The sequence below is a fragment of the Cricetulus griseus genome, chromosome 4 (genome assembly GCF_003668045.3).
Source record: "Cricetulus griseus strain 17A/GY chromosome 4, alternate assembly CriGri-PICRH-1.0, whole genome shotgun sequence".
Classification (NCBI taxonomy): Eukaryota; Metazoa; Chordata; class Mammalia; order Rodentia; family Cricetidae; genus Cricetulus; species Cricetulus griseus.
In genome coordinates, this window is record NC_048597.1 from 214,111,982 (window position 1) to 214,138,660 (window position 26,679).

The 26,679-nt window shown below is 44.8% G+C and overlaps 1 protein-coding gene across 1 annotated transcript in view; it reads right to left on the minus strand.

Moving 5' to 3' along the window:
• Nucleotides 1-26,679, minus strand: part of Col6a5 (collagen type VI alpha 5 chain) — a 118,596-nt gene that overhangs the window by 88,471 nt on the left and 3,446 nt on the right. Inside the window, exons 3-12 of the mRNA XM_035444235.1 lie at nt 23,033-23,665; nt 19,955-20,515; nt 17,295-17,849; nt 14,146-14,721; nt 11,393-11,968; nt 9,085-9,425; nt 8,921-9,002; nt 7,448-7,590; nt 5,079-5,171; nt 2,450-2,503 (exon numbers count right to left, since the gene is read on the minus strand). Coding sequence (XP_035300126.1) covers nt 2,450-2,503; nt 5,079-5,171; nt 7,448-7,590; nt 8,921-9,002; nt 9,085-9,425; nt 11,393-11,968; nt 14,146-14,721; nt 17,295-17,849; nt 19,955-20,515; nt 23,033-23,665 — 3,614 coding nt within the window. The remainder of the gene's footprint in view (nt 1-2,449; nt 2,504-5,078; nt 5,172-7,447; nt 7,591-8,920; nt 9,003-9,084; nt 9,426-11,392; nt 11,969-14,145; nt 14,722-17,294; nt 17,850-19,954; nt 20,516-23,032; nt 23,666-26,679) is intronic.

A 26,679-nucleotide genomic window follows, 5' to 3' on the forward strand; every position in this document is an offset into this window, starting at 1 on the left:
CCTCCTTTGCAGTCCCTGGACCCACCCCCACCCACCCTTGAACCTACCACCTACCACACCTCCACAACCCCCATGTTCACACACTTTCCCTGTCAGCCTTTGGGGTTCCCTCACAAGTCACAAATGGGTTGACGGTGAGCTCAACCGCTTTACTCCCCCATCAGAGAACGAGGCCACTTTGCCTCCTAGCCACAGTTCTAATTGCTCAGGGACCCCAAGATATCATGCACGGGGCCCTGATGCCACCCTGGGGAAGGCAGAGCTGCTGACACAGAAAAGCATTCAGTGCCCAGGGCTAGAGCTGAGCAAAGACAGATGGGAAGACACATTACTGCAAGAGCAGAGCACAAAGGCAGGAGAGCTTGTCCTTGGGCTGCAGAGATCAGGCAGGAATGGGCTTTCTGTAGGAGCAGAAGGCTCTGAATTTGAGCCCCAAACCCATATTTTAAAAATACAAGAATGGTAGTATGTGTTTAATCCCAGTTCTGGGGGTGGGGGCAGGGACAGGTGGAACCCTGGGGCTCTTGCTGGCTGGCCAGCCCCATCCAAATCAACAAACTCCAGGTCAATATTTAGAAACAGCCAACAGCCTGAGTTAAATGCATCTGGAGAACACAGTCATGAGCTTCTTGAGTGTGGGGACCAGTTACTGCCTCTGGAACCATCGTGTGAGGAATTGCGTAGATTAAGTTACTTTCTAGATATGCCTGTAAAGGATATTCTTGGTTAGGGTAATTGAAAACTAAATGTGGGCCACCCCATTCATGGGCTTGGGTCTTGGACTGCATAAAAAAGAAAAAGCTATCATCTGAAGAGGAGAAAACTATCTGGAGAGGGGGGGCTACTGGAGGGGGGCTATCTGGAGAGAGGACTATCTGGAGAGGGATATCTGGAGAGGGGGGCTATCTGGAGAGGGGCTATCTGGAGAGGGGGGCTATCTGGAGGGGGGCTATCTGGAGAGGGGCTATCTGGAGAGGGGCTATCTGGAGAGGGGGCTATCTATCTGGAGGGGGGCTATCTGGAGATCTGGAGAGGGGCTATCTGGAGGGGGTATCTGGAGAGGGGGCTATCTGGAGAGGGGGAGAGGGGGGCTATCTGGATATCTGGAGGGGGGCGGAGGGGGTATCTGGAGAGGGTATCTGGAGATCTGGAGAGGGGGCTATCTGGAGGGGGGCTATCTGGAGAGGGGGGCTATCTGGAGGGGTATCTGGAGAGGGGCTATCTGGAGAGGGGGGCTATCTGGAGGGGGGCTATCTGGAGGGGGTATCTGGAGAGGGGCTATCTGGAGGGGGTTATCTAGAGAAATGGCATTTGGAGGGGAGGGGTGAGCGGAACACTCGTCCCTCTCTACAATGTAACCATATGTATCAGGCTCCCACCCCACAGTTTACCCACTATGATAAAACCCTCCTTCACATCATAAGCCAACACAAACCCATCCTTTCTTAAGATGTTTTTGTCGGGTATCTTTTCAGAAGAACAACAGAAACCACTAATACAGCCTCCTCGTGAGGGAGGGGACATGCAAGCCTCCTTTCCCTGTCTCACTTCCTTTACTCTGAAGATCAGGGTCTTACAGGCCCAAGGTGTTGCCCCTGCCCACTGGAGGCTGAGAGGACTTTAGACTTCACAGTTTCCCATGGTCTGAACTTTCAGCCAGCTATGGGTCCTCAGCAGGGCACAGGGGTGAGTCACCACATACAAAAGCATGCTTACACAGGCGTTGTAGTGTTTGAGATCCCACTGAGGGTACAAAGTGGGCCACTTAGTACCCTCCCTTAGCAGTCCTTTTAAAACAAGCTAGGTCAGCCTTGGGTCCTAGAAGAATTATCAAGAAGTTAAACATCCTGGCCAAGGGCTCACTCATAGGTCAAGCCTTGGAAGTCTCATTCCAGAGTCCGTGCTTTAAACAATATAAACATTATGAACTAAACACTCCTGTGCCTGAGACGCCACCCAAGGGGCTTCATTCCCTCCAAGTTCTACTCATAGGGGTGATGGACCAAACGAAGGTGCTGGTTTTAGAGTCAAACACTGAGGCTTCCAAGCCTCTGGGCAGCATTTAATCATGAAGTCATGCTCTGGGGTAGCCTGCCCACTTCCTCTACGTGAAGAGTGCGTGCTCCAGGTCTGTCCTAGAGCACTGAGCACAAAGCACTGGGCCAAAAAGGAGCTCCCTGGCAGAGAAACTGCTACATCCCACTTAGAGACACAGAGGAGAGTCCCAGACTCCCAACACTGATTTAAAAACAACAACAAAACAGTCCCCAGCCTGGGAGCCGCTGATGTCCACACCTTGGGGTTAGTTTCTTTTTGAAAAGTTGCCCTTTCCTCCACAGACACCATCTTTAAAAGAAAGTAACACACACAAGACTCCTCTACCCCATAAAGCTTTTTGGGACAAAGAAAATCAGCAAGCGGATGCATGGGGAAGCAAGTCCTAACTTACAGGGTCTCCGTCCTCTCCCCTGTGTCCTCTGGTGCCTTTGAAGCCTGAAGAACCCTAGGAGGCAAAGAGAGAGGCACATTGAATCACCCTCCATCAGTGCAACTCATGAGGTCATCGGCATTCCTCCCCAGGCCCTCCCTTGACTGGTGGGTGGACTTTGTGCCAATAAAGCCATGAGCTGGGGAGAATCCAACACCCACATAGTGCTTTTTCCTTGGACTCATCTCAAAGCCCCTTTGCAGAAGGATGCCCTCCTAGTGACACAGGAGACTGATCCTGGGAACCCTCTCATGGATGAAGGGCTGCTCCCATATCTAAGGGACTTACAGGGAGCTGTGACCACCATTTTTAATATGGATTTTTATTACTTTAATTATGTGTTTTGCTGGCTGGGTTTATGTCAATGTGATACAAGCTAGAGTCTTCAGAAAGGAGGACGCCTCAATTGAGAAAATGCCTCCATAAGACTGGGCTGTAGGCAAGCCTAGAGGGCATTTTTTTTTAGAGGGCATTTTCTTAGTTAAGGATTGATAAGGAAGGGGATTGATAGCCCATTGTCGGTGGTACCACCCTGTGCTGGTGGTCCTGGGTTTTATAAGAAAGCAGGCTAAGCAAGCCATGAGAAGCAAGCCAGTATGCAGCATTCTTCCATGGCCTCCTCATCAGCTCCTGCCTCCAGGTTCCTGTCCTGTTTGAGTTCCTGTCCTGACTTCTTCAGTGATGAGCTGTGATATGGAAGCATAAGGCAAATGAACCCTTCCTTCCTCCCCCAAGTTGCTCTCTATCACCATGTTTTATCACAGCAATAGAATTCGTAAGACTGTGTGTGTGTGTGTGTGTGTCTGTATGTGTGTGTCTGTGTGTCTGTGTGTGTATGTGTCTGTGTGTGTGTGTCTGTGTGTGTGTGTCTGTGTGTGTGTCTGTGTGTGTGTGTCTATGTGTGTGTGTCTGTGTGTGTGTGTCTGTGTGTGTGTCTGTGTGTCTGTGTGTGTGTGTCTGTGTGTCTGTCTGTCTCTCTCTCTCTCTCTCTCTCTCTGTGTGTGTGTGTGTGTGTGTGTGTTGTGTGTGTGTGTGTGTGTGTGTGTGAGTGCAGCTACATGTTAAGTCCAGAGGAGGGTACATGGTCCCTTAGAGCTGGAGTTATTGATGGTTGCTAGCATCTTAATGCGGATGCTGGGAACTGAGCTCAGATACTCCAGCAAGCCCTGAGCCATCTCTCCAGCTCCATCATTGACAAATCACAAACCCTTATGCCTATTTCACTTTCTTCTGCTTTTCTAAGAGCAGTATTTAGACTAAGTCACTTTTCACTGAGTGATAGCTTGGCTGCTTCTACTTCGTAACTTAACTTGTAGCAAAGATCTCAATGAGGTTTGCTTTCCCAACCATCTAACACAGATCCTTGCTGAGACCCTGGAGCACAAGTCTGTTGACATGCAAGAAGAGAGTTCAATAAATGGAATATCACAATTTGGCAAAACATTCTGTTTAGACTAACCTTCAACAGTGATAGACAAAGCAGAATCACCAGCAAGTATGACAGTCGCTCTGCTTTGCACTGAGAAGACTCGGTGGGTAAACACATTTGTTGCCTAATGACCTGGGCTCCATCCCCAGAATCCACATAGTGGGAGCTGACTCCTGCAAGTTGCCTTCTGACCTCCACAGGTGCACCATGGCACAGTCATGCCCACCCCCAATAAATAATTTATGTCCTTTTGAAATATTGAGGGAGGAAAATATGGGCCAAAGTTGTTAAGATGAAAAAACACACATCACAAAATGTACTTTTACCATGATACCTAAAATCCATCTGAAAATGCATGCAAAGTAAGTATAATATAAACGCACAATTTAATTGTTACAAAATGAGCTTTGTACAATAATTATATGTGACATCTGTGCAATTATCACCTTGGGCCAAGAAATGGAAGATTGCCAGTTCCAGACACTAAGCCACCCCATCGCATGCACCCAGAACCCACTACCCCAGACCCCCTCAGGAGGGCATTGTTAACACATAGGACAACGCTTCCTGGGACTTTAAAGATCTGCACTGCCTGCACTCTCAGACAGTATAGCTTTGTTTTAATAAATGGAATCCTACCTATATATTCTCCTGCATTGCCTTGTCTACTTTCTCTGGTCATTACTATGTGGGTAAAATTTGTTCATGTTTTTAATGAATGTAGTTCATTTGTTGGCAGTGACACAGTCTTTCACTGAAAATGCCATGATGCATTTTCATTCCACTGCTGTACAATTGATCTTCTGTAATTTGTTCTTTTATTTTTCAGCTCAATCTCATTTATTGTTGAAAAACCACAACTCTCTCAACTGTTTTAACACCTTTCAGACTGCCTAAAGCAGATTTAGAAAGTGTAAATTGCAAACCCAAAAAGCAACCTCCCCAGGGACATGGAGGAAACAGGGGGTGGGGGGACCTGTTCTCAGTGACAGTGTCAGAAGTGAGCCCTCTGAACCTGCTCCTGTGCTGTGGAACTTACCCAAGATGCCCAAGGCAATTACATTACATGGAGCAAAGGTTGCAAATTCAACTATTCAATTCTGCCTCACTCATGACAAAGCAAGGCATGTTAGAGAAATTAGGGTCATGACCAAATGGCACCTTTGAGGCTTGGAGTCCCCGGGTTCCATGAGGTCCTGGAATCCCTGGACATTTACAAAATGTACAGCAACAAGCCCTCTCTGCGATGTTTCCCTAGGGAGAGAGGGGGAGAAACAGCAAAAGGGGTGAGTGGCAATCATCAGGGATTTTCTTACATAATAACCCTACTCAGACACATCATAAACCACCTACAAGCCCAGGCTCTGCCTTTGCTGGGGGCAGCGGGGGCAGGAAATAAGAGCACTTTATGACTTGAACTGCAGAAAGGGCACCAGGCCAACAAAGTGTGTGGGCAGTGTCCCCTCTCAAAAGGAAACAACATTAATTAATTGAAAGGCACCAAGCACATACATGGCCACCGGCCAAGTTGACTTGAGACATATTGATTCCTAGTTGACAATCTCCCAGAATTTCTATTGTACGAATTATCATGAGCTTTTTAATAACATTAGGGACTGATTGATCTTTTGGTTCCCTATACATTCATCTAGCAATATGACAATGAACGGAAGGACAGAAAAAATATGTTTTGAATGCAAATCAAAACCTTAATAGTACAGAATATTCAAGTGTCGAAGGCAGGCAGATCATTCTGAGTTGAGGCCAGCCTGATTTACATAGTGTGTTCCAGGCCAGTCAGGGATACACAATGAGATTCTGTCTCAGATAGACAAACAGACAGTCTTTAATGTTCATACATGGTAGGATGGCTACTGTCCGTGAAAGGAAGGAGTGAGGGAGTGTGGGGAGAACAGAAAGGAAAGAAGGAAGGGGGAGGAAAGAAAGCAGAAAGGAAGGGAGGTGTGGCAATTTGAGTGTTTTTGGTCCCCATAATCTCATAGAGAGTGGCACTATTAGGAGGCTTTGTTGGAGTGGGTGTGGCCTTGTTAGAGAAAGTGTGTCACTGTAGGGGCAAGCTTTGGTGTGTTTCTCAAAGCACTAAAAACTGAATTATCATATCCCATAATCCCTTTGTGAATGCATACACAAAAGAAGTGGATACAGGATCCTAAAGAGATGTTTGCTCATGTGTTCATCACAGTATTATTCAAGTCTAAGGGAGAAGTGATCTAAACTGTCAGTTGAGAGAGAATGGATAGCGACAGTGCAGAAATGAAGAGACTGCTGTCACATGCTACAAAGTGGGTGAGCCTTGAGGCCATTACACTAATCCAGTCACAGACAGACAAGTGCTGCCTGATGCCAATAAAAGGAATCTTAAGTAGAAAAACTTTTAGAAACAAAAGTCGAGTTGGGAGTCCCAGGCTTTGCAGGGATAGGGGCCCAAAGGGTCACATTGCCAGCCAGAGGTTTGCAGAGTTTTGCTCTCATAAAATGAGAACTTTCTAGAGGTCTACGGGACAGCAATATGCAACATTAGCTAGTGTTGTGGTCAACTTTGGTTGTCAACTTGACAAGATTTATCATCACCATGGAACAAACCTCTGGCATGTCTGAAGGATTTTCTAAATTAGGTTAATTAAGGTGGGATGCTGTGGAATAATCCTGTATGCTGTGAAAATTACACTGTTTAATAAAGAAGCTGGCTGGTCAATAGCTGGACAGGATAAGGTTAGACGGGAAAACCAAACTAAGGACACTGGGAAGAAGGGCAGAGTCACAGGAGTCAGCAGGCAGATGTGGGGAGGAAACAGGAGGTGCACTATGAAACAGAGGTAATGCCATGTGGCAGAATGTAGATTAATATAAATGGGTTCGTTTAAGTTGAAAGAGCTAATTAGTAATAAGCCTTAGCTATCGACTGGGCATTTACAATTAACATTGAGTATCCCTGTCAGTTATTCGGGAACCTGTAAGCAGAAAAGAAGAGTCTGCCTACAGTGGGAAGACCCACACTAAACATAGGCTGCTGCAGAGCCATTCCACAGGCTGGATAAAAAGGAGGAATTGAATTACAGCAGCATCCACCCTCTGCTTCCTGGCTGTAAATGTTGTATGACCAGCGGCCTTAAACTCCTGCTGCCTGACTTCCCCAGCATGATGGGCTGTATCCTCCAACTGCAAGCCCAAACAAACCCTCCTATTCTTACCAAACGCTTCTATTTTTGTCAGACAAGTAATTAATACAACCATACACTATATAATCAAATTATTGAGATAAATACTACCTTTTACCCATAATAACAAAACCTAAATGTAGTTTTTAAAAACTTAATTTTACTAATAACCAAAGACATGTCAGTTACAATGCTTGAGAACACTAGGGAAAATATGATGTTATAGTCTTTTGCATGTGTTAACATCCTAAATCCTATGTATTTAACTTAATGACACAAACGGCAGCAGTCTTGGGAAACACCCGAATCCCAACTTGGTTCTCGGAGCAATTGGGATAACTGACAACTCACCAGATACTGTGAAAGCTTCTTGCCCAGGTCTGTCATGCCAATGGCCAGGTGAGTCCTGTAGTCAAATCCTTTTCCAAATTCAAAGCTGGAAAACTCATCATTCACAAATGCATTAAGGGACACCACCAACAGAGCATCAAGTCCTATTTAGTAAAAATAAGCCATGTGAAGCCAAAAGGTTCACCCAACAACAGATTTTTACTCAGTAAATGTCATTCAAAGAACCAGAAAATGGAAAAAGGAAACATCAGAGGAAGCAGGATTCTCAACAAACAAACACCCAACAGCAGACTCACCCACATTTCTGAGAACACATTAGACTCGGGTCTCTGGCTTTAACATGAAATTCCCCCAAGGAAAAACATACCAGAGAAACTATTGACAATTCAGCTGAAAAATGTTGTGGAATTTTAGTTTAAGATACATTACATTCATTTGTGCTGTGGAATATTTGTTTCACGATGCAAAGATGTGTTGCGTTCTTTTATATTACATTTGTTTAACTCTTTGAAGCTATGTTACTTTGCATGCCTAAAACACCTGATTGGTCCAGTAAAAACCTGAACAGCTGATAGCCAGGCAGGAGAGAGAAATAGGTGGGATTGATGAGCAAAGAATAAATAGGAGGAGAAATCTAGAGTGAGAGTGAGGAGCAAGAAAAGGAAAAGCAAAGGAGGAATCGGGGGCCAGGCACACAGCCAGCCACACAGCCACACAGTTACTGAGAAAAAAATCAGCCAAGAGAAAGGGAAACTATGGCAGGGTTTGATCTCAGCAAAGACTCAGCTTGGCCTGAGTCATGAGAGACTCTGGGGTGTTACTGTGCCAGAGTTGACACAGCTGAGGCAAGGGCACGACACATGCTCATGCCTCTATCACTGACAGCCGCCTCACTGGGATGTGCTTGGTCTAGCCCCCCCCCGTAATAGCTACTCTTTGTTGTCCGCCTGATTGGATTAATAAACATCAGTATGTTTGTGAGAATGTTTCTAGTTGGCGAGAAGACCTGCCATGAATACAGGCAGTTCTACCCCATGCACCTTTGTCCTGGAGAAAAATAGAAAGCCAGTTGCTCTCCAGAATTCTTCCTCGGCTTCCTATTCAGATGAGATATGAGCAAGCATCTGCCACCACGAAGCTTCCTCCGCCACTCCTTCCCCACCATGATGGACTGTATCTCCCCAAACATGAGCCAAAATAAACTCCTCCTTCCTCCACTGCGTCATACCAGCAAACTACCCTCAGTCCAAGCAGCAGGCGTAGGTCAACAGTGCGTGTCTATAGAAGGTCACAGGCATGTGTGGCTATATAGCATCATTAGTGGGAGAAAAATGGGGGGTCAATCAAAGGACTTCACACAAGTCCCCAAGAACATCTCCTGTAAATGGCTACACAGATCCTAAGATCGAGAACACATGGCAGAAACCTGTTCACATGCCCCATCTCCACTGTTTGCATTTTTCAACTCAATACCTGCTTCTCTGAGCCTGTCTGACTGCTGTTCCAGCATGGTGATACTTTCACCATGGAGACCATCTGAGAAGATGAGCATCACCTACAGAAAGAGAGAAGAAAATAGGATGATGGTGAAGCCAGAGATATTACCAGGAAAGACAAGTAGACTGTAGTGAGAATACCTGGCCCCTGGATGAAGATTTATCCTCAAACATGTCCCAGAGTGACTGCAAGAACTGTGCGTTCAGATGAGTTGGCCCACGGACATTGACTTGCAGCAGGCTGTCAAACACTGCTTTCTGGTAGATTTGGAACTTGGCTGGGAACTCTTGGTCACTGTTCACCTTAAAGGCCAGGCTCACCTGTACCTCTGCGCCTGCTCCACAGCTCACCCCTCTGATGGAGGTGATGTCCTCTAGGATATTTGGGAGGTATGATTCTAAGCGGGGGTGGCCCTGGAACAAAGGCTGGTCCTGATGGTGAGTGGAGATGTCAAACCCGATCACTACATCCACAAAGCAATCTGGTGACAAAAGAAACAAGACCAGGTTAATCAGCAAATAGGAGTAAGGATGCAAGAGGGAACCGGAGAAAAAGCTCTGTCAGCTCCAGAGCTGGAGTCCAGGGGTGTCTAGTACCCAGAGTATGTTCAAAAACAAAGGTACTGGCTACTTTACCAATAGAGAGCACAGGTCCTCCCTCTGTCCCTTTTATATGCAACAAATCCCAGTAGTTATCTGAGCTTCGCACCCTAGTTTAGGCTCATTGCTAGCAGCTTTATATGTATGGGTGAACTTTCCTGCTCTTAATGACAACATACTTTGATTAGTATGGTCATAACACTTCAAACATTTAAACCATCCTGGAGATTATTTCACGTCTAGAAGTCATAAATGTAAAGTTTTACAAAGGCCAGGTGGATAATGCAGTGAAGTCAGATGGCCAGGGAGTTAAGACAGTTACCTAGAGAGTAGACAGAACCCCAGGCCTGTTTATGGCCAGCAACAGCTGAGAGCAGCCAAGTGGTAAATGGGCCCCATGTTGTTAAATCCATTTTTAATGCAAATCTATATTTTAATGCAAAGTCTCCAGTTTGTAAGTGCTGTCAACTAATTGCACAGTTACCCCAGCTAGACAGAATGGGCAAGTTGCATGTAGGGTCCCCTCTGATTCTTGCCAGTTGTCCCTTTATGGACTAAGGAACAGTGACTCATTATGTTGTAGCACTACTCCAGAGTTAGAACTCTGGCTTTCCAATTCCAGCCCCAGGGCCCTTCCTTCTTCTGTCACTTGCCTCCACACAAGTACCCAAAAGGACATAAATGATCTGGAGCCCTTGGAGAGACTAACACATGTTGTAAAGGAGGAAGCAGCCACCGGCATCATAGCTCCGAAGATGGCCATAGCAGGGAGTTCCTGCACGTGCACAAATTCCACAGTGAGGAATGCCTGCTGCCATGCTCTTTCCCAACTGCACAGAAACTGCACAAGTCCAAATGCACAGAAGCTGAGCCCCTGTGGCTACTGCCAGCTGCAGCTGATTAGTGGCATCTGAGTTGGATGGATCACTGTTTTCCAGTTTGCTGACCTCATACCCTGACAAGCCGATTCCTCTACCATACCCAAGAGGCCTTTGTAGCCATTTCTATTTGTGGACTGAAAAGTCTGTAAAAACAACTGAAATTTTCAGTATGTTGCAATCATGTAGATGTTATTCTTCAAAACAGAATAGGGCTAGACAGATGGCTCAGTAATAAAGAGCACTTGCTGCTCTTGCAGAGGACCCAGGTACAATTTCCAATACCCACATGCTGGCTCACAACCATTTGTAACCCCAGTTTCAGGGGATCTGAGACCCTCTTCTGACATCTGTGGGCACCAGCCACACCCACATGCTGCATACACACACATGCAGACAAATTCCAGAGGAGCCGGTGCCCTTTTCTAGTCTCTAAAGTCACTGCAGACATGTCCACAGGCAGACATGCAGTCAAAACAAGCATATACAAAAATTAAAAACAAAAAAGTTTTAGGAAAACATCCACTATACACACCCACCAACCCACCCACCCAACCACACACACACACACACAGAGTCCATTACTAGTTTAACAATGTTAAAACAAAGTTTCAATAGCTAATGTTCAATTTCCTTACATACTACTGAGTCAAGGACATTGTCCAGAAGAATTGCAAACACAGGAGAGTGAGCTCCAGCACTGAGAGGAGCATAAACTCTGAATGGTTGTGAGGTGACAGGGATGCCTACAGGACACAGCCCTACCATACTCCCTCATGCTCTATACCCAATCTGTCGCTGAGGAAGGCTGACTAAACACACACTTCCAGGGAAAAGCATCAACCAATGTCTCATCTCACTGCACATTGTTCTAAATGGGTTCCACGGGGGCTAGCCCACAAGACGGCCTTGGGAAATGGAGGCACAGGAAGCCACCATCAAATAACACCAAACAACGGCAGGACACTCACTGGATTTCCCACAGCTCTGACAGATTTCACGGACCATTCTTTTCTTCACATCCAGACTCCTCAGTCTGTTAAAGTCTTGGAAAGTAATTATCTTTTCTGAATTGCCTGTGATGGGCAGGAGTTGTTCCTTATAGACATCTCCTATGCCCAAAGCCAGGACACAGATACCAAGGTCTTTCAGGACTTTTACAGCATTTGTCACATCATATCGGGGATAACCGGATGAGATGACAACCAAAGTTTGAGGAACGCCAGCGTTTCTCCTCCCGCCGACAGAGGGATGAAACATGTCGCTCACATGCTTAAGAGCAAAGTCAATTCGTGGAAACCCCTTGCTCTTAGCCACAGTTTGGATCCGAGACTTCCACTGAGTCTTGTTCAGAGAGCTTTCCAACTCAATAATTTCCTGATACCGGCTCCCATACTGAGCCATCCCGATTTTCATTCTTTGAGACTGAATGTCAAAATTATCAATTAAGTCTGACAAGAAAGTTGTCATGGTAACAAATTCCGAATCAGACACCATGTCAGAGCCATCACAAAGGAAGATCACATCAGCTTCCTGAAGGTTACAGGCTGAAACAAGAAGGAAAAAAAATAAATTATTTTCCTGGTGCATCATTCTAGATTGTTCCTTTACTGGGATACTTAAATTGCTTTGCTAAATACCTAAATTGTTTTGCATTAGGAGCAAATTGAGATAAATTAACTGAAGTGAGGCACAATGATTGAACCTCAAAGAGAAGAAAAAAAACAGCAGCAAAGGGTAGAATAATAGACATTTTTTTTCAAAGTGTAAGTATAGTTGCATGAGTTATTGGAAAAGATATTGCAGGCTATTCAGAAAGGAAGTAGGTAATTTGGATGGATTGAATATTTTCATGAAGAGATATTTTATAAGCCTGGAAGTCTCTTCAATGTCTGCAGACTGGAACAGTCTAGGTTGCAATAGCACTTTATTGTTGAAACTCCTATTGTTAACTGATGTTTGCCAAATCGCACATGTATCAAACACTTTGGGCATGTAATAGAACAGTAAGTAGCCCCCACCAGTTTATGACACATTATTCTAATTTTGTATGTGTAGAAATGGAACTCAGGGTAAATTTATAAGAACACATAATTACTATGGAAGAAGAAGTGTATCTGGACATCTAGAAACTTAAGTATACTTTTTTTCTGCTGCAGTTTTTCATGTCATGACCTAATTATTAGAAATGGATGGGACACGTGTGCATTGTTCAGAAACAGAGCACAGGGCCGTCTCCCTGAAGTTCAGTGTGAGATAATCTAAAACCAAGGCATAATTTCCTCCACGTTCCAGCCAGAATCCCTGGCTCTGTTAGGAACATCAGAAGGGTAATCACAAATGGTTACCCCTGGTTGCCCAGTGTCACATAATTCCTTGAAAAGCCGAGGTGCAGACACAGAGCCTCGATGCCCAGACAGGACTTCAAGGAAGACAGAGCTTCCTGCAGTTAGTGGAGCCTCCAGCTTTCAGCAACTTCAGGGTCCATCTTCTTACAGAGATGCCTTGCAAATGACATGCCTTTCCCAGGGAAGTCCACACTTCCTTCTCACCCCATCCTTGCCATCTTAGTGGGATGCAGGGCAACTGTCCTGGGAAGTGCTTTGTCTGGAGCTTCTAGGTTCATGCTTCATTGGATATGCATCACTGTCTGGCTTGTGCCTACCTTGCCTTCCCTTTTATTTTACAAGTGTGGTTCCTTAATAAACATCAAGCATCCCAAACTCCATCTCAGCATCCCCTTCTAAAGGTAACATGAGAGATAAGAATAAAGTAGTATCATCTTTACGTCTAAGACAAGACCCGTCTTAGTGACATACTAGATTTGACGGCAATCCAATAATGATCAAAAGCCACAAGAACTTGGTCTTTTTATTGATACAGATGAGAAGACAGCAAAATAAACACTAAGTGTTAACACTAAGAGAAACAGAAAATGCCAGAGTTAGAGAACACAATGCAAACAAAAGTTTAAAATCATTAGGTATATTAGATACAGGCAAGTAAGTGACAGGCTTGAGTATTTTCTGCTAGTAGGTAGAACAATGTGCACAAAGAAGTGGAAAATTATGAGAGTAATAAAGAAAGAATGACAAGATCATGGGAGAAGTGCATGATGGCTGGATAGAGTTAGAAAGCTTCCACAACACTCTACACAGTGGTGCGACACAGTCCAGTATGAGTAAGATTATTGAGAGTGACCTGCATGGCAACAGGACAGAAGCGGGGAAGGGTGGTACACACACCTGGGCACACACATGAATAAGTACACATGTGTATATCACACTCCACAAAGCTCAGACACCATCATAGAATAGGGGGCAGAAAGATTGTAAGAGCCAGAGGTAGAAGAGGACCGTATAAAACCGTGTCTTTGCGACAGGATAGACGCGCCACACTCATGAACTCACAGTAGCTGTGATTGCATGAGTCTTGCGTAAGATCAATCGGTCAGCATTTGATTGTGGAGGAAATCACAAGTCTCTGCCCATAACTGAGGAGCCAGCGGCAGTAGAAAGCTACTGGGGGAGGTGGAGTCAGTTTCCTTTAACTGTAGTTGGCACCACAGTTGGGCAATCCCAACTGGAAAAGAAGACCTGAAGCTGGGGTGGAAATGTGAGGCAGGATCTGGGAGGAGTTGGTGGGGGTGAATATGACCCAAACACATAATAATACAGTTCTCAAAGAATAAACTATTATGAAAGTAATGGTTAGAGCAGCTTACACTCTTGTGAATTGTTGCACAGAGTTTCTTGCAGAGGCCGATAAGTATCTCTCAGTTTGTCAAAATTGTCTACATGGATAGTGTTTTCTTTCTTCCCCGCCATGGTCTCCAGTTCCCCTTGGTTGGCAGCTCCTACACCTACTGCGAAGATGGTGATGCCTTTGTCCCTTAGTCCCCACGCTGTTTCGTTGAGTTTATCTCGGTCATGAGACACGCCGTCCGTGATGACAATCATTAGCTGTTTCACATTTTGTTTCAGGCGGCTGCCATGCTCTTCTATGAACATGATGTTGGAGCGCTCAAGAGCCTTGGCAGTGTAGGTTTCCCCTGAGGTGGCCCTGGGCCTCCTCAGGTGCTCAATGATGTCTGCTTTGCTTGAGTATGTGTTGAGAAAGAAAAGAATCTCAGGATCCTTGGAATATATGAGAGCTCCAAACTGGACTCGGTCCCTGCCAACATCTGCCTTCTTCACCAAGTGGATGGTGAGGTTAATCATGCTCTCTTGTTGTTGTGAACCTATGCTGCCTGAATGGTCCAGCACGAACACAATATCTAAGAGTTCGATCCTCTTGCAATCTGAAAAAAAATGAACAGCAGGCACTCAGAAACTCTACCAAGCATCCTAAATACAGGAGGGAAAACAGTCAACCTTTCCCATGAGTGTTCTTCCAATTCATCCCCCATACCTCACTTAATATCCTCCCATTTAGTGTGTGTGTGTGTGTGTGTGTGTGTGTGTGTGTGTGTGTGTGTGTGTGTGTGTGTAGGCCAACATTCAACAGTGGGTTTCATTCCTCAGAACACCATCTACCCTGGTTTTTGAAACAAGATCTCTCACTGGCCTGAAACCCACCAAGTGGGCAAGGCTGGCTGGCCTGCAAGCCCCAAGGCTCTGCCTGTCTCCACCTCATCTGGCTGGCCTGCAAGCCCCAAGGCTCTGCCTGTCTCCACCTCATCTGGATGGCCTGCAAGCCCCAAGGCTCTGCCTGTCCCCACTTCCTCTGCACTGGGATTACAAGTACATGGCAAAATCTGGCTTTTTCAAATGGGTGCTGGGGATCAAACTCTGGTCTTCATATTTTTGTGACAAGCACTTTGCCAATTAAGCATTTTTCCCCTGTCTCACTTGGTTCTTCAAGGTGGTTGTTGTCATTTTACGGAGAAAGAAACCGAAACGCATTGAAAGGCAACTTGCCAGAGCAGGATTCTAAGGGCACGTGTACTCTGACTTAAGGGGCCTTATGACTGGTGGCCCTTGTGCCACACCACTGATCGGCTGTCTCAGGCCCCATGGTGCCTTTGCTAACTAACTTTCATCAGAAAAGCAACATCAGAAATTAATTCAAGGACAATATGATGGCGAGTTGTGCTAGCACATGCCAAAATGAACTGCTGACTTAAGAGTTCAGGAGCTCATTGTGTAGGTTGGGGGTTGTATCCCACCCTCTCTGGCTCCAGCTGTCCTCTGTGTCCCCAAACCTCCCACACCCATCACTGACCCACTTATGTGCACTCTATCCTGACCTCCAGAATTCAAACTCAGCAAAGGGATGGACACAAGTAGGGGAAGAGTGACTGCTCTCATCTCCTCCTCCCTGGTCCCAAGTCCTCTTCCATTTTCAAAGCCAACAGGCCATTCCCTGGTGGTCTTCAATGTCTAGACTCACACCGTCTTTTTTCCTTTCCTTGGTAACCTAGGCATTTGCCGTCCAAAGTTTCCTTTCTCCTTCACACCCCATCAACCTGTTTTACCTCCAGTCTTCATTTCTGCCAGTGAGGTTATCAAGTTTTCAAGTCCCAGACACCATGGATGAGCTCAGGCTATCCCAGTGAAAGCCTGGGGCAAAGGCTTCCCTGAGACTTGGTGACTGGGCACAACTGGAAAAATGTTTGAGTTGGTTACTATACGAGGCAGCTGGAGTTTCATGTTATGCTCTAGACAGGGCTCTGCCAACATTAGTATTTATCGGAAGGAAGATTCTAAAGTTGAAGGCCTGGCCCTTTAGTACACCTCAACACCATGGAGTCTGGGAAGCATTGCCGCTCTAGAAGAAGAAAAGCCCTGAGACAGCACCTGAAACCCATTAGCAGTGAGGTACTCCATTTGTTAACTTTCTAAAAATTTTAAGCATGTGATTTTGAAGAATGAAACCAATGTCTGTTTCTATGCTGCCATGAGAACACACAACACACTGATGTTTTCATTCGCTCTTTTGGCTGTTTCCAAACAGATAACAGCACCTGGCAGATTTCAAAGTGTGTGTCTTCAGTCCTTGTGCAGATTGATAGCGAGCTCTAGCTCAAGAGATGTTGAATTTGATAGGATTGGGGCTGGGGATGTAGCTCAGTGGTAGAGCTACCATCTGTGAGGCACTAGGCTCAATTCCCAGCACTGCAAAAAAAAAAAAAAATTGGCTCCAACTGAAGATTACTCAATACTTTTTTTAAAAAAAGCATTATGATTTATTAGATAAAAGTGGTAACCCCAAGCAATCAGGTAGAAAGCCCCATAATAAAATTTCACAACTGATAATACATGAGCAGACAAATGCCTAGTTGCCAGAAGTTAAGAATACAAATCAATAAAAATGTACTACACATTTAAAATATGAACAATGTTTTGGTAGATTGGGGCTGTTTAGGGAACCATTTAATATAATTAAAAGGCAGATGCATTTATGCTTCTAATTACTTTCTGCCTGATAATGGCTATGCATAGCCATGAAACAATCCTTTAATAAATCATTTGAGAGGTAGCTACTCTTCCCACTTCAAGTCAGCCCACTGGACTAAATCAATCTGCTCTCTCTCTCTCTCTCTCTCTCTCTCTCTCTCTCTCTCTCTCTCGCTCTCTCTCTCCTTCCCCTCTAAATTTTCTTCCATAATTTTCTGCTTAAACTGATTTTAAAAAATCATTTAGTATTAAAAACTGACAATAGAAAAATCCAGGATTGTAAGGATTAGAGCTGGAAATAGCATAATATTTGGAAACCTTTTCAGAATAGATTTGAATTCACCAAAAGCAAGACTAATTTGTAGCAAACTACCTACACCAAAGTGTTCATCAGCTTGTGAGAGTTTTAATATAACTAACATAGAACAGAAATTAGGGGACCACTGGTGTCTTGAAGGGAGACAGGGACACTTACCATGCAGGGCACACACACGAAAGATGAGTTTGCTCTCTATTTCCTTCAGATGATCAAAGTTCTCAACATGGAAAACCAGGCTGCCATCCCCACTGATTTCCTCCAGCTCAGCCCTGTTGGCACCATACACACCCACAGAAAAGATGGTCACACCTCTGTTCCTGACAGCCATGGCAGGACCCCCTACTTCATCTTGGGCTTTCCCATCTGTGAGGAGGATGAGAAACTTTCTGACCTGGGGGCGGCCCCCCTTGGGAAGGTCAAAGTACTCATTTACAAAAGTCAGGGCGCTTCCAGTCAAAGTGTTTCTGTAGATGGGAGACATTGCATCTATCGCAGCATAAATTTCTTCGTGTGTGAAGAAGGTATTGAGCTGGAATTCTTCCCTGTTATAATCACTGAACTGAACAACACCAACTTGGGTTTTATTGGCACCAATCTGAATCTTCCCCACCAGGTTTTTCATGAAGGTTTTCATTGTCTCAAAGTTTGTATCCCCTATGCTTCCAGAACTGTCCACCAAAAACATGATGTCAGCTCTCATGTCTTCGCAACCTATGTGGTGGAAAGAGATCAGAAACTGGTGTGACTCTCTGAGTTGACGGAAACAGTAAGTAATAACAAATGTATCTATGAGAAAACGTTCACGATCAGCTCAGGGGATTGCTGTTATGTTTGAAACGTGCATTTGCAACTTTGGTGGAATAAGCCTGCTGACAAGAAGAGCCTGCAGGCCTCAGAAATTCACTGAGATTCATCCAAGAAACTTAAAAAAGGAAATGTCACTTCCAACTTTACATTCAGTCCTTCACACAAACAAGAGCTCATGTACCATTCATATATCATTTATGCATTCATCATTCATCCATCCATCACGCTATCGTTCATAACTTTTCAGTGTACATAAATACCAAGCCTCAAGTTAACCATTAAAGATGCAACGGTGATTTTAAAAATTAATCAGAGCCAAAGTAACCAATTCTCAGCATTTATGGGACCAATGTTTCAGTCTTGAAAAACATAATTCTAAGTAATCTTAAAGCAGCATTATTTTACAGGATAATTTTAAATGGTTTGATAAATAAGTCATTTAGTATATAAAAATTGTAGTGAAAAGATTTTAGTGGTGATATTACATGCTTTAGTACACACATATATCTACTCACCACAAACTATTCCTTTATTTATACATAAAATTTGTAGATGGTCCTTATTGGAATTAGGTATACATACATATATATAAATGCATACATACATACACATATGACCAACTTCTATATACTTTTGAAAATAGGTGTTATTGGAAGCAAGAGAGATGGTTTAGTGGTTTAGAGCACTTGTTGCTCTTGCAAAGAACCCAGGTTCAATTCCCAGCACCCACACGGTGTCTCATAACTATCCATAACTCCAGTCCCAGTGGTTCTGACGCCCTCTTCTGGCCTCTGCAGGAACTGCACTCACATGGTACACACATACACATGCAAATAAAATACTCACGCACATAAAATAAAAATAGATAAAAACCTTTAAAATTAAAAAAATTACAAATATGGCCTTAACAACACCTCAAGGTAAAGTGTCGGTGACACTTCTTTGTGTGATACATATAAAGGAATAGATATTTTATATATACTTAACAGTCACAGGAGCTGTCCCTTTATTTCTACAGATGATAGGGACTGCTTCTAGTATGCTAATATGTTTTTCCATTCTTGCCTGTTAACCAAGTTCCATCCAGGCAGATGGTTGCCCAGCAGAGGAATGTTGTCTCAACTTTCCTTGCAACCAGACAGGACTCCTTGACTAAGTCTGAACCCGTAGTTGAGCAACAGTGGCCCAGTCTCTTCCGGACCATGCCGTCAAAACAACTGAGTGCAGCAAGTTCCCTTCAGGTGTCCCTCCACAGATGGGAGGTGACAAGCGCAGCTTCAGTTCTGACCTAAAGGTGGAAGCCCCTGCCTGTCGACTAGACCTGAACTCTCATTCTGATGAGTACATAAGAGAGGAATGAGCAATGGCGCTCTGTAGCCCTGAGCTTGAAGAGTCTGTCAGAGTACTTTCGTCCGCCACACAGACACACTGCCTCCTGCCATCAGCACCTGCTCTGAGGAGGGCTGTTCTCTGGCCCCTCAGGCTTAGACTTCTTAACATCCCGCTCTCCATTCACTATTTAGGACTCATTTCCTTGAGTGATAACTGAATACCTGAACTACAAGAGATGTGCTCGCCTCCTCACATTAGTCTAGAGCCTTCTTCCCCAAAGAAGGACATAAGGTGTACTCTCTATTGTGCTCCTCCTTTTCTTGGAGTCAAACGCAGGAAACAGTAGGGACCATTCCTTCTCATCACCTTGCTTATAGACCCCGACTGTATACCTGTTAGCAGCAGCGGGAGCAGGAAGATAAAGTCTGTGATGGGGGTTCCGCCCTCCGGACCACTCATTTGCTTGTTTGATTTTATTCTCAGTGGCTCAGAAAAGTCACCTTTCCTTTCCTCTCTAGTGATGACCTAGCCACCATCTGCCACACCTGACTGTTTTTGTTTTGCTTTGCAGGGCTGGGGCTCATCCAACCTAGACAAGCAGTCTACCACTGCGCTACATTCCCACTCACACGTGACTTTTATGCCTCCCTTTCTGGGTTTCATTTTGTTCTTCTTACCTTTTTCAGAGCAGATGCTGTGAACAATTTCATTTTTTATGTTCTTTAGGGAATCAAAATTCTGCCCAAAGTTGACCCTTTCGTCTTCCCCAGCAATTTGTTGAAGTTGTGTTTTATTCGCCTCGCCAATCCCCACTGCATGAATGGTGACATGTTCAGCCCTGAGTCTGTTGGAAGGTTCTAGAACACTGTCTTCTGACTTCCCATCAGTCAATACAATGAGGTAACAGGGGGTTTCATCTGTCCTCTCTGATTTCCCCTTCTTTATTATCGGCAGTATGAAGTCCAGGGCTTTCCCAGTCAATGTACGACCTTTGAGTTGCTTGATGTTAAAAATAGCCTTCTTCAAGGCAATGCCATCCATGTAGAGAGAGACAGGGATTTCCAGTTCATTCTTATGTGAATACTGCACGACTCCAACTCGGACGTTGTTGGGACCAATGGGAAACATGTCTATCACAGATGACATGAATATCTGGATTTGCTCAAACTGTTTCTTGTGGATGCTGGTTGAACCATCAATGAGGAAATAGATATCAGCCTCCTTTGTATCCACACAGCCTAAAAAGGAAACAGAGAATGGGGAGTGTGTTCTCTGTCAATCAAAGAGCATCTTGAGGGAATTTGTTCCAGGATTTGTGAGGAGCATGAGCCTGTGCAGGTCTAAAAAACAGGGCCTCTGTGTTTGTGTAGCGCCTGGACACTTCCTCAGGACCTTTTTGTCCATTTTAACCTTTGAAATCTATCACCATCTTGGGAAAACACTGAGACACAACCAAGCATAGTGGCTTATCTAAGGTCACACAGCCAGTAAATGAAGAGCAAGGACCAGATTTCCCAGGTCTCCAGACTGGAAGGAAAATCCTCTTGGAGCTTTGACTCTTGCTTCTTTAGAGACTATGTCTTAATGGTTTCCTAGGAAACAGCATGGGATGGGAAGCCATCAGTTCGGCCTGCTTTTGTTTTGCTTTGTTTTTCAACAGAATCTCTATGCATCCCAGGCTGGCCTTGAGCTCATGATCCTCCTGCCTCTGCCTCCCAGGCGCTGGATTACAGACATGCACCCCATGCTTGGCTGTGACCTCTGTTGTTCCCCAATGATCTCTTCTTCCCTGAGCAACTACTACAGTAAAGCCCAAATCAGATTAGTGATATCGTCATTCATTTATAATTTTAAATTAAAAATCAGCCTTACCTCCTGCCTTTCTCTCTGATCCTAGTTTCAGAAATTCTACATCTCATTCACTGTGTTTTAATCACATTGGACTTTCTATTCTTTTTTTTTTTTTTTTTTTTTTGAGACAGGGTCTCTCTGTGTAACAATCCCGACTGTCCTGGAACTCACTCTGCAAACTAGGCTGGCCTCGAACTCACAGAGCTCTGCCTGCTTCTGCCTCCAGAGTGCTGGGATTAATGGCATGTATGATGACACATGGCTCTATCACCCTATTTTCATTGTGGCATTTTCCAGAATTAATTTCTTCATGAGCATAACATGCTTCATATCACATAAAATCACTTTCAGACAGCTCTGCCTGAGACTTGCTTGTGCTTCATAGGCCTGGCACATCACAGAAATTCAACAGGTAGTTTAAACAAAATACCTCTCAATGCCCTGTTGTGGAATAGAATATTTGTCTGAATCTTGGGATCAGACTTATTTCCAGCATCGTTTATTTATTAAGGAACAGTTGTTCAAAGTCTACAGTAATGTCAGGGATCATTAATTGCCCCAAAGCTTCCAATGAAGGAAGAATTCTATGATGGCCAAGTTGCCCTGTGTTTAAAAGATTGGCCTATTTACTTAACTAGAAAATGGCATATGAAGCTGACAGTTTGAAAATTGTAAGTCATTCATTTGTTTCCTATGAATGACTACAAAAAGAAAGTTAAAATTGGCTGGGTAAGAACCTGTAATACCAGAGCTTGGGAAGTGGAGCAGGGGAATCAGGAGTTCAGGGTCATCCTCAGCTACATAGATAGTTCCAAGCTAGCCTGAACTACATGTGAGAAAGGAAGAAAGAAAGAAAGAAAGAAAGAAAGAAAGAAAGAAAGAAAGGAGAGAGGGAGAGAGGGGACAGAAAGAAAGAAAGAGAGAGAGAGAGAGAGAAAGAGAGAGGGGAGAGAAAGAAAGAAAGAAAGAAAGAAAGAAAGAAAGAAAGGAAGGAAGGAGAGAGGGGGAGAGAAAGAAAGGAAGAAAGAAAGAAAGAAAGAAAGAAAGAAAGAAAGAAAGAAAGAGTGAGGGAAAGGAAGGCAGGCATGGAGAAGGAAGGAAGGAAGGAAGGAAGGAAGGAAGGAAGGAAGGAAGGAAGGAAGGAAAGAAGGAAGGAAGGAAGGGCAAGGAAGAAGAGAGAGGGGAGAGAGAGAGAAAGAAAGAATGAATGAAAGATTGGATGAGATTGCAACCGTCTGCAAAGGTCGATCTGGGCCTGTAACCCGTGAAGCCAGCACAGAAGTGATGCATGTCTAATAAGGAAGTAAGCATCCACCAGAAGGAAGGAGGCAGTGGCCAGTGACAGTGAAGAAAGGACGTGATCATAGCACATGACAGGGATGGCCCAGCCCTCCCGGCACCTCTGCCCTCTGCCCTCTCACACACTAAGCGTCACTAGTCATTGGTTACTGCTGTTCTTAATACACAAGCCTAGAGCGCAGTCAGTAAGGTGCTTGCTGCGAAAGCGTGAGGATCTGCCTTTGACCCTCAGCACCTACATTAAAGGGGGGGAGGGGGCAGCAAACAAGCAAAGTCAAGTGTTATCTGAAGGTAGGACTAGAGCCTACTTTTTCTCCTTCATGTCCATCAACACTATAAAAATGTTTTATGCATCATGTGTATGGCTTTATTACATCTAATGGAGACACAATTTGCACATTACAAAATCAATCCATTGTAAATATATTATTCAGTGGATTTTGACATATTTATAGCTATGCAGCCATTACGCAGATTCAATATTCTCAGCATTCTCTCAACCCTTAAAAGTCCCCTGACTAAATTTTGATCAATGCCTGCTCCAGCCCCAACCCTGGGCAACCATTCCCATTAAATGTGTAATAACAAGAGTCTTCCAGACATACCAGTTTTATCAAGCTCCATTTGTTCAGCGTGGGTAGAAACTTGAGTCCAGATTTCATTGCGTATCTTCTTCAGGAAGTTCCCACTGTATGATTCCAAGTTTCTGTAGGAGCTGTGTGTGGAAATGCTCTGCTTGGAAGGGTAGGACACTATGTCTTCTAACTGCGTGTTGTTGGCCCCTTCGATGCCCAGAGCAAACATAGTTACGCCCTCCAAGCGAAGATCCAGTGCAGCCTCCCGCACTGCATCATCTGATGGTCTGTGGGTGACCAGCACAGCAATCTGAGGGACCCCCTGTGCCTTTCTGCTGCCACCAGATTCTGAGAAGCCTTCTCTCCTCATCTGCTCAATGGCAGCCCCAACTTTAGACCCCCCAGTCCGGAGGGAGAGCTTCTGGATTTGCTGTTGGAATTCAGACTGGTTGGTGCTTGACTTCAGGGAAGAAATGGTCTGAACCCTGTCACTGTAGCTCATCAGTCCAAGTCGCATGCAATGTTCCTTCATGTCCACAGAGCTGGTGACATTCTCCAAGAAGTTCTGCAGGTCCCTCAGGTTTTGTGTTGTCCCCACTGACTCATCCACCAAGAATATAATGTCGGCAAGGGAGTCCTTCTGACAAGATATGGGAAGGGGAACTGTAGGGAGAGAAAAGTGGTGATGTTAGAAGAAACTGCTGGCCTAGAGTGAAGGGTACATCAGGGTCTGCTAAGGCAACAATGAAAATGGAGTTACCACAGACCCAGTTAGACTTCCCTCCTCTTGCTAAACAAAGGATCAAAACTCTGAGTAAGTCTGGCAAGGTCATTAATCCAGAGGCTTCATGTATACCCTTTCGTCTATACTTAGCAATTTTCCTGCCACGTGCTACAGCCACCACTGCCGTCATCATCTCCATGACCATGCCTACAATGACTGTCTTCATTGCCAATATACTTCCTCCCACCAGTGTGACCACAGTCGCCAGCACAACCATCATCACGACCAGCATATGAAACTCAACTCCATCACCGCCACCAAGAGGACCACCTCCACCGTGGTCCCCACCCCCACCTTTTACCAGCAACGTGACTATCATGGCTGCCACAACATTCCTCACTACTTCCCTCACACTCTTACATGTGGTGATGAATTGGCAGATGTATTACTGACCTCAACAGGTTCATACTCCACGGTGGCCAAATTATATTCTTCCAAGTGGTGACAATTGCTACAAAGAAATCAGCAGGTGGCTTGACCGACTCTGCTGGTGAGGTGGTTGGGAGAATAGCCTCCATGAGATGTGAATTGGGGTTGGCCTCTCTGAAAGGCTCACACTGGATGAAATGTGAATATAGGATTCAATTGGAGGAAATTCAGTAGAAGGAACAGCAAAAGGTGGGACAAGCAAGAAGTCCATAGTGGCCAGAGCCAGTGGGACAGGGAAACAAGGGGGATGGGGTCAGGGGGAAGCAGGTCCACATCACCTGGAAATCACACCATCTGCTTTGATTTAAATGTAAGCATCACTGCAGGCACTGAAGGGAAATAAAGAACTCAAGGTTACAACAAGCAACTGCCCTGGTCCGAGAAAGAGACACTGATTCTAAACAGGAGAACAGCAGGAAGCCAGAGCAGTAAGATTGGTTTTGATAAATGACTAGAGACCGCAGAAAACCTAATGACTGGATACAAAAGAAGAAATAGGGGACACTCCTAGGGATAGGGTTTGCACATCTGACTGGATGGTAGCAGTGTGAGAATGAGACAGTGGGAATGAGTTACAGGTGGGGTCCAAGAGTTCCATCTCAGACATGCTAGATTTCACATAGCACTGACCACCCAGGAGGAGATGTCACGTGAGCAGTTGTTTGGAAGAATCTGGAGTCTAAGACAAAATAGACCATGTTCACACCACTCCAAACATGGGAGGATGAATCGTGCCTGTGCAAAGTGCCGTCAAAAGACAAGCTTAATCTTGCCAAGAGCTACCCATTAGCTTCCCTGACCCCAGAAGTCGGAAAACATGTCTTACTTATCTCTAAGCCCTCTAGCATTAGGCACCTGGTGTGAGAACAAGAATATTGATAGAGAATTAATTAAAACTATTTCTTATAAACCTCACTGGCTAAATGCCAGCATGACCTCCTCAAGCCAGAATTTGCCAACAGCTGTTACTATCAATAGCAATAAACAAAAGTCATGTAAGTCATTTTACCATTGTTAGAAGACAGACACCATTTCCCTTGCCTTACAAGGAAAGGAACAGAAGCTTCCATGTTAAGAAAACTGCCCAAGGTCCTAAAGCAGCCCAGCCATACTTTAAACTCAGACCCCACCAATGGCAGCCCTTGCTTTGACTTCTAGAAGGCAAGGATGGGATCCTTCCAAACAGTACCCTGTCTTGAACTATAAGAAGGAGTAAGAAAAGTGTAATCAGTACATGGGGTCCCCTAAAAGGTGACAAAGCTCCATTGTCCCTGAGAGAGCAGACAGAAGAGTCAGAGCATGGCCAGAGAAGTCAGCAAGGGATTCTCCTACTGCACTCCAGAGACTTGGCCAGGGTTCTCACCAGTGCAGCATCCTTGCTATGCACCTGCCTAGAACTGTGACTGGCCCGTTTGCTTCATCACCAGCACTGCATGCTCAGCCTCCTATTTTCCTTGTTTCTCACTAATGCTTTCTGGGACCAACTCCCCAGAGACTATTGGACTCAAGGGTATTCTGCTTTGAAATAGTCAAGAAAACTCACTAAGACGCAAGTACAGCATCTTTCAATAAGAAAGTGTGAGCTAATGGGGCATTAGCATTCCTTCTTCATGCCAAGGGAGTCAAGAATCAAAGTCAATGAAGAGAGGTCCTGTGTGTTTCTATATGGAATACTGGGGCTTCTGGGGAGCGGAAGGAAAGGCAGAACAGGTAGAAGCTGAAAGGTAACAAAGATGGCTTCTGGGATGGAAGTCAGAACTGGCCTAAGACGGGCTGCAATGACTGGGGTCATCACCCCTCCCTAAGGACACACTGCGACAGCTGGGGTAATGCTGATCCTGAGTAGCTCTCAATGCAGTAGACACCAGCATGGATGGCGGGGTCTTAGAGGAAAGAGAAGGCCCATGAGATGTGTTTGGGGATCCTAAGAAAAGTAAATGACAAAATTTTACATAGAAGGGGTAATAACTGAGGTCTTGAATTATTTAAGTGAGGAAGATAGTGAGCCAATTCTATTTGAGCTGCTTCCAGTTGGCTCTCATTCATACCCATAGAGGAAAGAGAAGGCCCATGAGATGTGGAAATATTCCCAGTATTTCTTCAGTTTAAAGACATATTCTGCTGGGAGAGACATCATTACATAATAGCAGCACTTCAGAGTCTCCCTGAAAGCACTACTGATGCATTACAGAAACACATTCTAATGTTAAATATATGAAAATATGAAATATTTAGTCATAAATGTGAAAGCTCTCACCATAGAATGCCTGACTCCATGGCTGGAGAGGTAACAAGTACGTTTTTTTGTCTGGAACAGGTACTGATACTCATTAGAGACTTGCTCAAAAAATGGCAAAGGAAGGCTATGTCACTAGGCATACACAAGCCCAAGAGTGCAGCCTACCACACTACTGACCAGCCGGGTCACCCCGTGGCACAGGCGTGAAAAAGTGCTGACAAGCCT